Source organism: Sander vitreus, chromosome 5 (assembly GCF_031162955.1).
Source record: "Sander vitreus isolate 19-12246 chromosome 5, sanVit1, whole genome shotgun sequence".
NCBI classification, from domain to species: domain Eukaryota; kingdom Metazoa; phylum Chordata; class Actinopteri; order Perciformes; family Percidae; genus Sander; species Sander vitreus.
The window spans coordinates 22307459-22322111 of NC_135859.1; the positions used below are offsets into that span (position 1 = coordinate 22307459).

The following is a 14653-nucleotide window of genomic DNA, read 5'->3' on the forward strand; positions in this document are numbered from 1 at the left end:
TACGTCACATGCAGGGGATTCAGAAAGCAGAAACCTGCCCCTGCTCATAGACGTCACCACCACAGTGAGGCTGTAGCAGGCAGATCCTCGGTTGACACACAGGCTACACAATATACACACGCAGTTCCAGATCATCAGCAGCGCAGGAGCAAGACCATGCCATAATAACACAGCAACAAAACTGGGACAAGCCGCCGTACTGCGAAGCGAAGGTCTGTAGCAGTTGCTCAGGAATGTTCACCGTGCAGCCCTGAAGACAAAATGAAGCGCAAGAGCGAGAGGAGACGAGCCGAGTCGAGGAAAAAGCGCTGTGCAGCTCACTCAGAGGCGGAGTTAAACTCAGATATTTACACTGAGATAACAGGTAAGAGGGTCTGCAGGATGAACCCTGTCAACTTTTAGCCTACTAGGCAAATATGTGTTGTAGACGCACACAGCAGGCTGCTCATGCACAGCATTGCGTTTTAAATGACCTGAATGAATGAGTCTGTTTTTTTCTTTTCTTCTTCCAGCTTTTGACCTAATGGCGACACGTCTGTCCCTTTATCGTCAATGCACTTGGTTTGCGTCGTTTTAGCATTATGTGCAGAAAATACAATCTGCACAATACAATATCAGCAGTTCAGTTTTGCGCTATTTATTTAAGAGAAAGAAATTGCACCATAACTTTGCTTTGTCTGCACCATATGTTGTTTTATGGACTTTGTATAGAGTATATGGAGTGGTGTATAATTGTCATCAATATCATAGCCAGCCCAGTGTCAGTGTCATCCAACGTACATTTTCAAACCTTTGTGGCGTTTTTCTTGCTTCTTCTTGTAGTAACACAGCCTTGCGCAGCTCTAATCAGAGAGAGGGAGGGTCGTCGAAGTGCTAATCAGAAATTTGATTGGCTGAGGGATCGCCCTAGCAACCGTTTGGGCAACGTTCCCGGGGCCTATCATGTGTCTCAAGTAGAGAACTTTAAACTGAAACGGGCGGGGCAGGGCACGACTGACAGACTGTTTCTCCAATCATGTAACGTCTTGCATCTGTCGCAGCCAATAGCGTCCCGCGGAACAGCGTAAGGGAGGAGTTGTGCTGAGGTGATTTTTTTTTTTAAGCAGAGTGCGCAGTTGCCCAAACTCTTCTTCCCTCGCTTCGACTGATAAGTTTCTTGTCTCGGAGAGTTATAATCAGGCTCAAAAACATTTTTGATAACGCTGTATTTTTTTTTGCTTACTTTTTAAAAAACTCAGTGCGCAATATCAGTGAATGTTTTAATCAGTATGCGCAATTCCTCGTGAAGAAAATCAACCTCGTACGTTTCTCTGCAAAACAGTCATGTTCAAAACTGTGGCCAAGATGACCGCGGACGATGTTTCGTCCAGATGTATTGAGTTTATCAAGGGTAAGTTGCACGAAATGGCATTAAAGAAGTATTTGTGTAGAAAGAATGGCTGGTTTGAGGGAAATCAGAGACAACATACGTTTGTATGCATGACAATAAAGCAAGTAAACTGCCTCTTTATGTTGTCGCCCTCTATCTCCCCCCCCCTTCGCCCTCCTGCAGATCAACTCTATTTCGCCATACTAAAACAAAAGATCAAGAACACAGCTGAACGACACTGTTTCTGCATAGACGAAGAGCTGGCATATGAGAAGTAAGTTTTCAGTCTCATCACATCTTTGCATATTGAACATGCAGCTCGTTGCATATTTCTGTGCTTTAGCCCTGACCTTTGCTCTTCTTTCAGTGCAATAAAAGACCTTTTTCAATCGACCCCCCACGCCTAACGTTACACCTTTGTTATCATTGCAGTCATTTAAAAAAATATCTTCTCCGTAGTGCTGATGTGAGAAGGCTTGCACTTAACAAATTCAGAGCATAGTGATTCTAGCTTGAATTGTATTAGTCATTAGTATGAAGTTAGACTGTTCAGATTTCTTTATACCATAAGACGTTTTGTAACTCAAACGTCATACAAAAAGAAATATAAATAAATTATGTGTGTGTGTATATATATATATATATATATATATATATATATATATATATATATGTATATATATATACATATATATATATGTATATGTTGGTGCAATGTTTAAGATAAAAAGGAAATTACCCTTTACTGTTGGAAGAAATCCAAATTACCACAACCGCATTAAAAATTAAAGGCAAATAAAACATACAAAAGCACTTTTTTTCAGTGCACGGCTGTTTAAATGGGCTGTGAGATTGGCGTCAGGAGAAGACTGACCTTCCAGAACCATTTTTTGTGCCAGTGGTACAAAACAGACCTCTTGTCTTTGCAGCTTTTTGTCCTGTTCTGAGTGACCGACTTGAGCATCAAATGCTTCCAAATATAGTCTTTACTCTGTCAGTGTTTTTACTGTTTCAGTCTGAGGTAGCTGATTCTATCCAGTGAAACTTCCCCAGAGACCGTAGCTGGTTGCGTAAATAGCAACTCTGACACACACTCTTCTCCCTCTCTCTCCCTCTCTCTCAGCTTCTATGCGGACTTTGGTCCCTTAAACCTGGCCATGTTTTATCGCTTCTGTTGCAAGCTGACAAAGAAGCTCACGGTAAAGTAAACTGCTGCTCTTAATGTGTACTTCCTGGAAAAGAGAATGGGAGGCAAAACCCAGGTCAATCAATATCTATTTATCCCTGCAGTGGGTAGTCAAAATAAAGTAATGTTATAGTTTTTTGCACGCCAGTCAGTAATACATGTCAACTTTTTGCAGTTACTGTATATTTATAGCCCTGATGTCCCTGATTTCCTCTTTGTCAAGGCAGTTTGTCTCTATCTGGCTCATGATGTGATTTTCAAGGCTGTCAGGCACAGATTTAGCTGAAGTTTGGACACAGATGACTCAACCTCTCTCCACCTCTCATACATAATTGTCTGATGATGCCCAAACTCATCACCCCACTACCTATGTAGAGAAGTCATTATTTCGTTTACGAGTTAAAGTCCTTATCAATGAGGGATTTTCTTCTTTTTTTTTTGTCCAGCCACTGTAGGTTACTGGAATGTCTACATTTAATATTATACATTTGTAAGTGAATTAAATACGTTATCACCTGTCGGCTCATATGTTTGCTTTGAATGTCTCTTCAGTCCATTACGCTCTCCAGAAAGAAGATCATATTTTACACCTGTGGAGATCAGAAGAAACAAGCCAATGCCGCCTACCTAATCGGCTCGTATGCAGTAAGTGGTGAACAAACACGCATGTTCCATATAGCTTGTGAAATGATATCAGCATGTAATACAAGACGCACTTGCTGATTTAAGACATTTGTGTTTAAAGGTAATGCATCTAAACATGATGCCAGAGGATGCCTACAGTCTGCTGGTGTCAAGGAATTCAACATATATTCCATTCAGGTAAAAATACACTATTACTATCTATGTCACATTTAGCTTGGGCTCCTATTTTAAGCAACTAAGAATGACTGCAGCTTGGGCTGGGCATTGTATGGTTTCAGTATCCACATTGTCATTTACAATAGTCGCATAGAATATTTTGCTTTTTGAAGACCAATTTCAAAAACGACTGAAGAGTTTATCTGTTTAAAAAAAAAAAAAAAAAAAGTAGCCAGATTTTTAGATACATTTTGGCTGTGGATGCAGACTGCCCAGTGAATGACTAATCCGTCATTCTCAGAGCAGACTGATCTGTTTAGCAAACATAACATGTTAAAAACCTTTTGTTTTAAAGAGAAGAGAAACTTTTGACAAGAATTGTTGGTGAAAGATTGTTGCCTCTGCTATTTGGAAATAGTTTGAATATAAAAAGTGTCTCCATATATCTTGTCAAATTGTGTAGCGTTTAAAATATAGCAGAGAATTGTTTCAAAAACAAAATCACAATGTTAATTTTTGTTAACTCAACTGCAACACAAAAAAAGGTTCAAGGACCCTTGTGCCCTGTTAGTTTTACTGATTTATAAAATGTTTATAGAAGCTACAGAACAAGACATTCAGAGAGCGGGATATATGAGATAGTTTATATCCTTGCATTAGACATATTTAATGGGAAATAAAGATCCTCAGTGTGTTTATAGATAAAGACTGTCAGTATGTTTTATATTTCAGAGATGCTTCGTTTGGAACCTGCATGTACAATCTGAACATCCTTGATTGTCTTCGTGGTGTTCACAAGGTACGTTATTTTAAGATTGATTTATTTTTTTCTTTCTTTCTTTGTCATGCTCATTTTTTATGAAATTAACTCCCTCTGAACCATCTACCAGGCTCTGCAGTACGGCTGGCTGGACTTCTCCAACTTTGATGTGGAAGAGTATGAGCACTATGAGAGGGCAGAAAATGGTGACTTAAACTGGATCATTCCAAAAAAGTTCCTTGCGTTTAGTGGGCCTCATCCAAAAAGCAAAATAGAGAATGGTAAGTGAAAGTCACGTTTCTAATGTACTGTTGAAGCAATGCCCTTAACCTTATTTTAACACTTTATAAACTTTTTCCTTCTTACCTTAGGGTACCCTTTGCACGCTCCTGAGGCCTACATCCCATACTTCAGGAAACATAACATCACCACTGTCATCAGACTCAACAAGAAGATGTATGATGCCAGGCGCTTCACAGAATCTGGCTTTGAGCACCACGATCTGTTCTTTGTGGACGGGAGTACACCAAACGACGCCATCGTCAGGAAGTTCCTCAACATCTGCGAGAACGCAGAAGGAGCCATTGCTGTCCACTGCAAGGGTACGAGTTCTAACCCTCCTTCACAGTGCAAGAAACACTGTAGATGGCTGATTATAGTTGGTGCAAGACACTTCTACGCTTGTAGCTGTATAGACTGTGCTCAGTGTCCTGTTATTGCACAATTAAAGGCCTTACCACTTTTTTTATTACTTTTAGCTGGTCTGGGGAGGACTGGCACTCTGATCGGCTGTTACATGATGAAACATTACTGCCTGAGTGCGGCAGAGGCCATTGCCTGGATACGGATCTGCCGACCAGGGTCCATCATTGGACCTCAGCAGAACTTTGTTGAAGAGTAGGTGTTCACTGAAGCAGCATTTTCAAAATGTAGTATTTCTCCTTTTTGATATTTTTGTTGTTGGGATTAACATTTTATTTTTTTTAAACAACATACAAAACATACAATTTGCAACATGATCATATCCCCCACACTTCGTCATGACCACCCACCCAAACAAAAATCGGAAAAGATGACACAGTGACTATAATATTCAAGACCATACAACAAAATAACAAAATATGTAACATCAAACATATGTATAAATGACAACACCATAAGCCTGTCATACTAGGCATGGGCTGGTATAGGATTCTGACTGTATGATCAAAAATATCACAGTATTGCAATTACAGCTTTAAAATGTATTATATTTTTAAATCTCTGGGTTAAAAAAAAAAAAACACCCACTGCACACTGGCAGGGAGAGGGATTTCTAAACTGCAGTTTTTCTCCTTGACCACTCATAAAAAAACCAGCTCGTACCTTAGGAACGGTATGACGGAAAATGTTAGTGATTTTGAAACCTTGACTTTTTCAAACCGCGGTATACCTTGAAAACGGTAACCAGCCCATGTCTACATCATACACGTCTCTCCCGAGCTCAAAGCTTTTTAGGAGCCCTCCAGAAAACTCAGGTGCTTTCCTCATTTTCTAATGTACATCCAATCTGGAAAATCGTTTTTATGTGACATTTTTTCCAACGCAGCCACCCTAGCCATGCTTATGATTGGTGTACAGAAATATGACATTACATTTTCCCAACTGAGCCATGCCCACTTCAAACCAGTGAGAATCTGCTGAAAAATCGTAATAATAAAGGCGGTAGTGGTACTGGTTTGGCAAGAAAAGTGAGTTTATTTTGTCGTTTTTGTTGACATCTTGTTCTACAGTAAGCAGAACAGTCTGTGGGCAGAGGGAGATGTTTTCCGGGAGAAGATGTTAAATGAACAAGAGAATGGCAAGGTGGCTGTAACCAGGATCCTGTCTGGTGTGGATGACATAACCATCAACGGGAGCAACAAGAACAGGGCATCCAAGAAAGAAGAAACAGACCTGGTGAGTCTTGAAATGACGCTCTTGCAACGTATTCAGGTACAGACTTTGCATGATTTTTGAAAGTACTTTTGTAAGCAAAAAATGGGACATACTACCATTTAGCCTATTCCTAGCTTTTTCTTTGTTTTACAGTACAATGATGACGAGGAGAGAAATGGCCTTACACAGGGTGATAAACTGCGAGCTCTGAAGAGCAAGAGGCAGGCCAGATCGTCCTCCGGTTCCCTTTCGTAAGTACCCAGGCAGCCTGCAAGTCTCATCATGCATCACGCCGATTTGTTATATTACTGTAAAGTGAGCGACGCCTCTCTTTGTTAGTGTCAGATCATTACACATATACACAGTATTTTTTATTTTTTTTCAAATCATAAGTAACTTATGATTTGGAAAATTATGATTTCATAAAGACCATGAAGTGACCGTGTAGGATGTTTTTTGTTTTGTTACATTTATCATTTCATTTGATGAGCTTTCTCCTTTCCTCAGTGTTTATTCAGGGTGGTTAACTGTCCTTTTGTGGCTGTTGGGGCTGCTACTCCTACCACAGCAGTTTCATCATCGTATCGTAATTCATCAATAAATGAAGGAACCAGACGGCATCGCCGTATTATTTCAATAACTCTGTTTTTGTGTCCCCTTCTGGTTCTTTTGATTAAATGCCATCACACTCAGATCAAGTGTAATCTATAAATCGTGCCATTTTCATCTATACCGAGTGAGTGGTGAGGATGAACAATAAGTTAAGTTAAGGAAGTAGTAGGTCAAATATTAGAGCGAGTGACAAAGTTGTTTGGAGGACTGGATTGCAGTTATCTGATGTACAATCTTCCAGAAAAGAACTTTTTGGTGCGGCCTGGATTCCGAAAGGCACAAAGGATGTGGAAGTTAAAGATCTAATAGAGTTCTACTGCAGGTTTGGTAATCTGTAAAGTGTCTTCAGTCAAAATATTTAAAATAAATCTCAAGTAAATATAAAGGCCAACTCAATATAGAGCTTTCTAGTTGCTAGGTTATCATGCCACAATGCCCTTGAGGCCAATTTTTTAATTGGCAGCTTTTCCTTGAAACACATCACTGGTACAAGACTGTGTGCAGGTATATTTAAAATGTTGAGGACTACAATGTCCATAGCACTCCATACCCTTGCTCTGTACTTGAAAAAATGATCTTATCAGTATTGTACAGGCAAATTAACGGAACATAATAACAAAGTGGTGCATTAGACTTATGTTGCAGTAGGGTACAGACCTAGAGAAAGAGAAATGGTTATTGTGACATGTTGTTGCAAACTTTTTGTTTCTTTTTCCTTCTATCTTTGGCTACGTTCAGACTGCAGGCAAAAAAACATTTTGGGGGGGGAGAGGTCATGTGACCAGGTCAGACTTCTTCAGAAGTAGTGTGAACACTCAAATCTTGCCCAGATCTGATTTTTATAAATCAGTTTTGACCATATGTGGTCCTGAATCAGACACAGGTCTGATTTGTTTGTTTTGTCTCTCTCAATGCGGCCGCGGTGTGAACAACCAAGGCGGATTTGATGCGATATTTACGTCAATCTACATCGACATTTGTCACAATTATGCACCGGCGGGAGTTAGCCCTAGACGCAGACAGTAAAATTACAACGCAGTCCCACCTCTCCTGGCTTCATCTCTGCATCCACACCGACCTCTGTAGTGAAATTGCAGCCGTAACCCTGCAAAAGGCCAAAATAGCCAATTTGGCTCTCTTTCTCTTCATTCTTCTCCTCCTCAGCACCTGCTCATTAATGTTACGGCTGCCATTAACGCAAACCTTTTGAAATAAAAGCGAAAATGCTTACTTCCTCCCTAACTTTAGTGCAACAGCGTGCTGCGTCTGATGTCATTGTTATTGTTCTTTTGCGCATATGGGTCAGTTCAAAACCGCAAACAGTTCACACTGGAATCTGATATAGGCCACATTTTGAAAGGTAATGTGAACAGCCAAACAAAAAATCTGATCTGAGCAAAGAATCTGAATTGAGCATTAATACTTGGGGTGTGAACGTAGCCTTTTTGCGAGGAGCAAGCATTAGAGTACAGCTGGACAACTGTAACGTGTGACTAGCCAGCTCTATGGAAGCATTGTGTTCCAACAAGAGATGCTAAAGTGCTAATGCTAACCCCCTACAGTTATCCGAACAGGAAGAACCCTATCTAAATAAAGTCCACATCGTTTGTGCCCATGTAAATCCAGCTGTGGAGGGTTGGGTGTCGGCATGGCTGAGGGTGGTTGACTGGCCTCTGCCAATGTATCCATACGGCTTTGGCTTTTGTTGTCCCATGTCAGGCAGGTGGTAGTGTTCTGCTGCAGCCTCATGGGCATGGTGTGGCCGATGTGTTGCCTGCCGTTCAAAAGATAGCTGAGAGAGGCAGAGACAGAGTGGGGGAGAGGAAAAACAGAGAGAGGATGTGAGGTTTTGTATGATGGAGGTAAGTGCACGTCACTTCCTTTTTTTTTTTTTTTTTTTAAGCTGACATCCTCTTCCTGTAGAAATGGTTTTTATGCCAGTGAATGGTATGGCTGATTTTCTCTTTTTTTTTTTTTTTTTTCCTTTGTTTGGATGACCATGGTGTGACATGGATATGCACTTAGTGGATGCATTACATTTTACTCGCCTTTCATTATCTGCCTCTCATGGACACACTGATCTGATTTGATATTAAGGCTTATGTGAGAGAGCCTCTGAGTTACAGTAACACTCAAGTTGATTCCTGCTGTACTTAACAACAGCACCAATTTTCAACTAATCATGGTTTTACATAAGATCTGGATTAGTTGAAAATGGTTTAGTGCTTGGCTTGCATTGCTGACTTGGCACTTCTCAAGAAAAAATGTTAGTAAGGGACACTTGGTCCTCGTTCTGATCTGCGGTAGGTACTTCCTTATTGTTTGAAGTAACTAACCTGCCTGCTCAGCCATTTAAGCTGTAGGTGTTTTTGGAAATTGCCAGTAGTACTTTGGTGTGTTGCCTGAGGTGTTTTTACTAGTTTAATTAGCTACATTAAATGGCATTGATGGGATGGGAAATTCCTCCTGATCCTCATTCTAATTAAAAGGATTCTAAAACTGAGGTAATTGGTAATTCTTCATCCGTTCTCAGGAGGGTGTTGAGTCAGAAGGGAGATTTGCTCACACTTCAGACCATATGCCTTATCGGTGTATGCGTTTATACACAAACCTCTAAGTTCCAGCTGAACTTCACATTCTGGCTCAGCTTTTGTTTTTTCATTATGTAATACTGAAGTGCATGTTGAATTCCAGTGACGATTAGAACGACTATTATATGAAAACGTTCTTTTCTGCCTTTTCATGCATGGCAACAGGCATGAAACCCTTGGACATGCACGCATGGACATACGTGTCTAACATGTAATTAATGTTGGGCCGGGTTCATTGCAAATTGTTGTTTTTTTTTTCCATTGCTTTTGTGACTGGATCAGTGTACGCATACCATCTGAACTTTGTGTAGTCCTTTAGGTTTTTGTCTCTGCCAGCTTTTTTATTTTTTTAAATGGTCCGTTTTTGTGAAACAAAATTTTCTAATCGATATTTACATTTTATTTTTTATTTTTACCATTTTGTTATGAACAAAGTATTACAGCTTGATCGATATATTGCTATATTTGCTCATTACAGATATAGCTATCAATGTATATTTTGGCAGAAATTGCTGTCAAAGTGTTTTTTTTTTTTTGTTTTTTTAGGCTGCAATTTTTATTAACCGTTAAAAGATACGTCTTTTCATTTGGTTATTTGTGATTTAGATTTCAGTGGCGTTTATTACTAACAATTTAATGTTCTCTAATCCTATATCTACTGTCTTACTACTACTACTAGCTTCTTTTTTTTTTTTTTTTAAACCCTCAAATGTCGACATCTACTTCATAATTCCCACATTGGTGGAGTTCTAAGTATAAAGCAAACTGCTAACACATCAGAGTGAAGAACAAAAACTTGCTGACTGGCACTGTTGGATGCAAGGCTCTTTGAAAGGTATTTCATCTAATCCAGTCCCAGTGGAAAAGCAGAACATCAGAGGCTTTGTGTCCTGCCCGGACGTCTCTTGTCTCTCCTTCCTTTTTTTTCCCCCCTTTTTCCGTTTGCTCTTGATGTTGGATTTGTCCTCCTTTCAGATGGCTGGTAGCCATGCTGCTCTCCTCCCTGTGTAGCCTTGCCCTGTGGTGGATTGTGTATGGCTTCCCTTCTCCCATCCTGCATTTCTGTATAGACGGGTTAGGATTTCAATGAGTTCTACCGCCCGTCAGCCCCCAAAAAACCTGTCCTGCCCCCCTTCTGGAGCTCTAACTGAGAATGCTGTAAGTGAGCCCCCAGTTTTTAATTCCCAACCCAAATCAGAAATTTGTTCAAAAATAATCCTCTTGTTACTTTATTCTTTCTGCAAGCACAGTAAACTTAAAGCTGATGAGCAGAGCCAGTTTAAAAAAAAAAAAGAAAAATCCAAAACATCCGAGGCTCCTGTCTTGTCATTGTCACCATTTTCTATACATAGTGATTTTGTCCTACTGTTACCATCATTCTGTTATTTTTATAACCTCATGCTTTGCTGGTTATTGTGTTGACTGGAGTGGCAACTCTTAAAATTAAACCCTGCCAGACAGTTAAGCCTTCGTGATGAAAATGATAACTTTGTGAAAATGCAAATCAAGTCCCTCTTAAGTTGTTTAGTGCCATCCCCTGGCTTTTTCTGGAATGACTTGGCTTTACTAATCCTACCTGGCTGCTGAAGCTGCAATAACGATCTGTGCACAAGTCTATAACACTATCAAGATTTTTTTTTTTTTTTTTAATATAAACCTTCTCCATACAGTCTTTTACTCCTCTGTCCTGTCACCTTTCCTCTCATATCTCTCAATAAATTAAGTTTGATCTAATGTTTACTGTCATGTTATTTGTGTTTTCACAGACAAGAAGAGAATAAGATTCACACCAGGTCTTCATCACAGTCCCTAAGGTAAAGTTTGCTGTACACACACACACACACACACACATCATGTATACCTCCACTCTGACCAACAACATGGCTCAGACTAATTAATGACACATGTCTCCTCTGCAGCAGGGTCCTATTGCAGGCCAGTGTTCAGGGCTGTACGGCCAGCGTCAACCCCATGGCTCTGTCTGACCAATCGGACAGCAGGAAGAGGACTAGAACCTCACTTCCAGCAAACGGAGTAGGAGGAAGGTCAGTGGCTGCATTTCACACCCAGCACTCTTAATGATAGACCTGGTGTTTCTTTTGTTTGTTTTTTTGGAGAGAAGCAAGAGGGGGAAAAAACCAACGTAGACAGCACGTCTTTTTTGTTTCTCTGCTTAAAGGCAAATAAAAAATAAAAAAAAGTGGAGACTGGTTTAACTTGGCTTAATTATGCGATGTCTATCAGATTAGTGACAGCTCTGATTTGAAAAAACACACCTTTAACATTCTCTATAAGATTGACTAAGTAAATAAAGCAACATGTTCAAATTTAGAATTTGCAAAATTATAAAAATGATTTCCCTATAATAATGAAATAAAATGGTTGTCACACATCTGATTCACTTGCTGTTAAATGTGTTAAAACGGTGGTTCCAAATGATTATAATAAAGAATTGTATATTTAAAGAAAATGTCTGTACCAGTTTACAACCATGTGAGGAGATTGATTTCATTATCAAGGACTGTGCTGCAATATATAATGCATTACATTATGTTTTGATATGTTTTATGTGAAGTTGACACACAGTTGAAAAGCAACCAAGAGGCTATAGCCACTCGTGGGTCCTTGTTGAGTGAATTAACAGCTTCCCTTCTCTCTGCCAGCTCCCTGTGCCACACCAGACTGGTCAGGTCCCTAGGCAACTTACATGTAGTGGCTGGCGACAGGGAGCCAATGTGTTGGGAGCCATGTGGCAGCCATAGAGACACAGCCAGTGCCACAGCCAACACAGGCACTCTCATCAACTTAAACATGGCACAGGTCCACCTTCAGGCAAGCTCCCTCAAACCCACTCTGAGCCACAAACTTTAGCCATAATTTTCAGTTTTGACGTGTTCTCTATGCTGTCTGATAGTCATATTTAAAGGGTTTATCTACAGTTTGGGCAGCCATAGGATGATGAAGATCATTTCATTGGTGCCTGTGTAAATCCAGCCAAAATTCAGAGGCTCAGCACTCTCCCTCTTTCTCCTCTTAATGCTCCTAATCACTAAATGAACTTAGGCTGGGACGCATCAACAAGGATTAAATGTTTGAAATAAAATCAAATTGTGGCTTATCCACAAATCATTTTTAATCAGATGTTTTAGCCAGATTCAATTTCAATTTTAACCATTCGGACCTGACACCAGGATGGTGTCTTTGAGGTAGTTGTGAGAAAAATGATAGCTTGACTGCGAGTGGCCAACTGATTAACTTAAATGCTTAGTTGATTTGATTTAGGTTTTTTTCTGTTAATCATAGAAACCTTTTGACATAAGTCGAAGTTGGTTTGCCAGCATTAAACCATAAAATAAACCAATATCATATATGTCGAGACATTATGTGTAACAAAATCAAACAGAAGTCAGTTATTCTTGCTATTTTCCAGCTTAACTTTTATTTTTTGTACTCTTAATTAGTTAAAGCTTGATAGGGTTACATCCTTATCATCTAACATGTTTCATTGCAATTAGTTAACTAAACTGGTTGTCTGTCATCTTGAATTAAACCATTATGGTGCAACCCAGCCACGTTCTTCTTTAGTGTTGTACTAACATTATATATAGATTTAGCCTGACCTTGTGCAGATCTAACGTTTAATAAATCGGACCCTGCTTTATGTACCGCTGTCAGGTCGCCAAATAAATCTCCACCTGCCTCCAGTGTCCCTGCTGCTTCTTTCAATAGCTTTCCTTGCAGGTTCTCTAAGAACAGCAGGTTTCCTGCTATGACTGGCTATAGCTTTTCTGGACTCTGCTGCTCACTGTGTCTTCTGCCTCTGGCCTGTTCTCCCCACTCTGTAGCCATGTCTGCATCCTTTACTGGTGCTAATCTCTAATGTTTATATCCCCTTTCTCTTTCCCTCTACTTTATCTTTCTAATGCGCAACAGACGCACCGTCTCCAAAGGATGTAAAGCTCGCAGTTCTTTGCAATCAATTCGATTTTCCAGGCTATGGTATCTATCTCCTCTTCACTTACTGTTACATTACCTGTATTTTAACCCTTGCATTGTCTTCCCGTCCACCGTGAACATGTCCTTCCGGGTCAAAATGGAAAAGGCTTTTTTTTTTTTTTTTTTGGCAACGTTTTTTGACACTTTTTAAAACCTTGTCACTTTTTTCAGTGCTGCTTTTTTTTTTTTTTTCTCAATTAACCTTATTTATGACATTTAAACCTAATTTTTGAGTTAAAGAAAAACACATGAGGTATTAGTTAAGATGAGAGCATGTTGAGTGAATCAAAGTTTTAGTTTTTGGTTTTGAAACCATTTAAAAAATGTTTTCAATTGCTATAAAAATTGTATGAAACACCCAAGATTCTTTGAAATTAATCATTAATTTGACCCGCAAAGAATGTTGTATGGAATCCGTCCAACGGTCCTCCATGCATCATTGTTAGTTTCGGTTGAAAGAAACCCACACTTCTGATTTAAAAAAAAAAAAAAAAGTAACTCTGAAAACGGGTCAAATTTGACCAGAGGAAAACACAAGGGTTAAATGTCTGATTTGTGTGCAAAAACATTGATTGCATAAATGACAAAGTTGACTGATTTAATTATACGAGTAAATGAATGAAATGTCCCTCTATTAACGCTGCCCGTTTGTTTTCTTTAGTCACTCCATACCCAAAGCTAGAGCTCCTCTACTTCGGTGAGCCTGAGGATCTTCACATGAAGTCCAACTTCTACACAGCTGTACTACTCTTTCAATAGATTAAGTTTGAGAAAAAGGTTGGAACAAACTAACCTTAACTTGATGTGACATGTAAATCATTTATACATTTGTTTGATTACAAGTTATTTTACCCGTATGGCACTTTTAAATTTTTATATTTTAACAAAGCATCAGACATACTGATAGTTTTAATCATTGCCTGGTTGTTCCTACTTATTGAAGCATGCAGTAGCAAACAGACATGTGAATCCAAGAGACAAGCCTCCAAAATAAGCACTGTGCAGCAGATACTGTGGTTTATAAGATTGGGGATTCACAGTCAATGTTTGGCATAAACCTTATTCTTGGCATGGCACAAGGCTGTTTGCCTTGGATGTAGTTGAAACATCAAGTCCATCACAAGATGCAGTGTTGTGCTCATTTGTACCTCCAGTCCCAATAGCTGGCTTGCCATTTTACTTGTGAAGCTTTTCAGCTACTTATTTTCAAGACTGTAAATATGTCAACATTTGATATACTCAGTTTGTATTTTTTAAATATTTTGTACTATGTTTGAATCATGCTATGAAATAAGCCAATTGTCCTAAAGGGGCCTGGTCTAACTCATGTTCATAATCCACTGAAGACATTTGCTTGAAGCACACTTTAAAATAAAAAATGTACCCCAAGTAAATCTGGCTGTTTACTACATGCTCACCGT

General features: G+C 39.4%; 1 protein-coding gene across 8 annotated transcripts; it reads left to right on the forward strand.

Annotated features, from left to right (window-relative positions):
* Positions 1-62: 62 nt before the first annotated feature.
* Positions 63-14626, forward strand: cdc14b (cell division cycle 14B). 8 transcript variants are annotated; one of them, XM_078250991.1, is made up of 16 exons: positions 64-364; positions 1553-1643; positions 2493-2568; positions 3108-3200; positions 3301-3377; positions 4089-4155; positions 4247-4397; positions 4488-4718; positions 4875-5013; positions 5889-6054; positions 6187-6284; positions 11003-11050; positions 11159-11281; positions 11900-12068; positions 13170-13235; positions 13894-14626. In XM_078250991.1, the coding sequence occupies exons 1-15, from the start codon at positions 262-264 to the stop codon at positions 13191-13193; spliced, it is 1656 nt and encodes a 551-aa protein (XP_078107117.1). In that variant the 5' UTR covers positions 64-261; the 3' UTR covers positions 13194-13235; positions 13894-14626. The 8 variants fall into 8 exon arrangements, 6 of the variants coding, with proteins under 6 accessions (XP_078107117.1, XP_078107120.1, XP_078107115.1 ...); XM_078250989.1 differs by having other exon boundaries at positions 65-364; positions 11156-11281; XM_078250992.1 differs by lacking the exon at positions 64-364 and adding an exon at positions 1087-1390 and having other exon boundaries at positions 11156-11281.
* The last annotated feature ends 27 nt before the right edge of the window (positions 14627-14653 follow it).

Excerpts from the sequence above, each read along its gene's own strand:
- cdc14b (XM_078250989.1), top strand. The coding sequence starts at position 262 with ATGAAGCGCAAGAGCGAGAGGAGACGAGCCGAGTCGAGGAAAAAGCGC. Across the intron at positions 4,156-4,246 it reads GTCTTCGTGGTGTTCACAAG|GCTCTGCAGTACGGCTGGCT; the intron begins GTACGTTATTTT and ends ACCATCTACCAG. Across the intron at positions 4,719-4,874 it reads CATTGCTGTCCACTGCAAGG|CTGGTCTGGGGAGGACTGGC; the intron begins GTACGAGTTCTA and ends TATTACTTTTAG.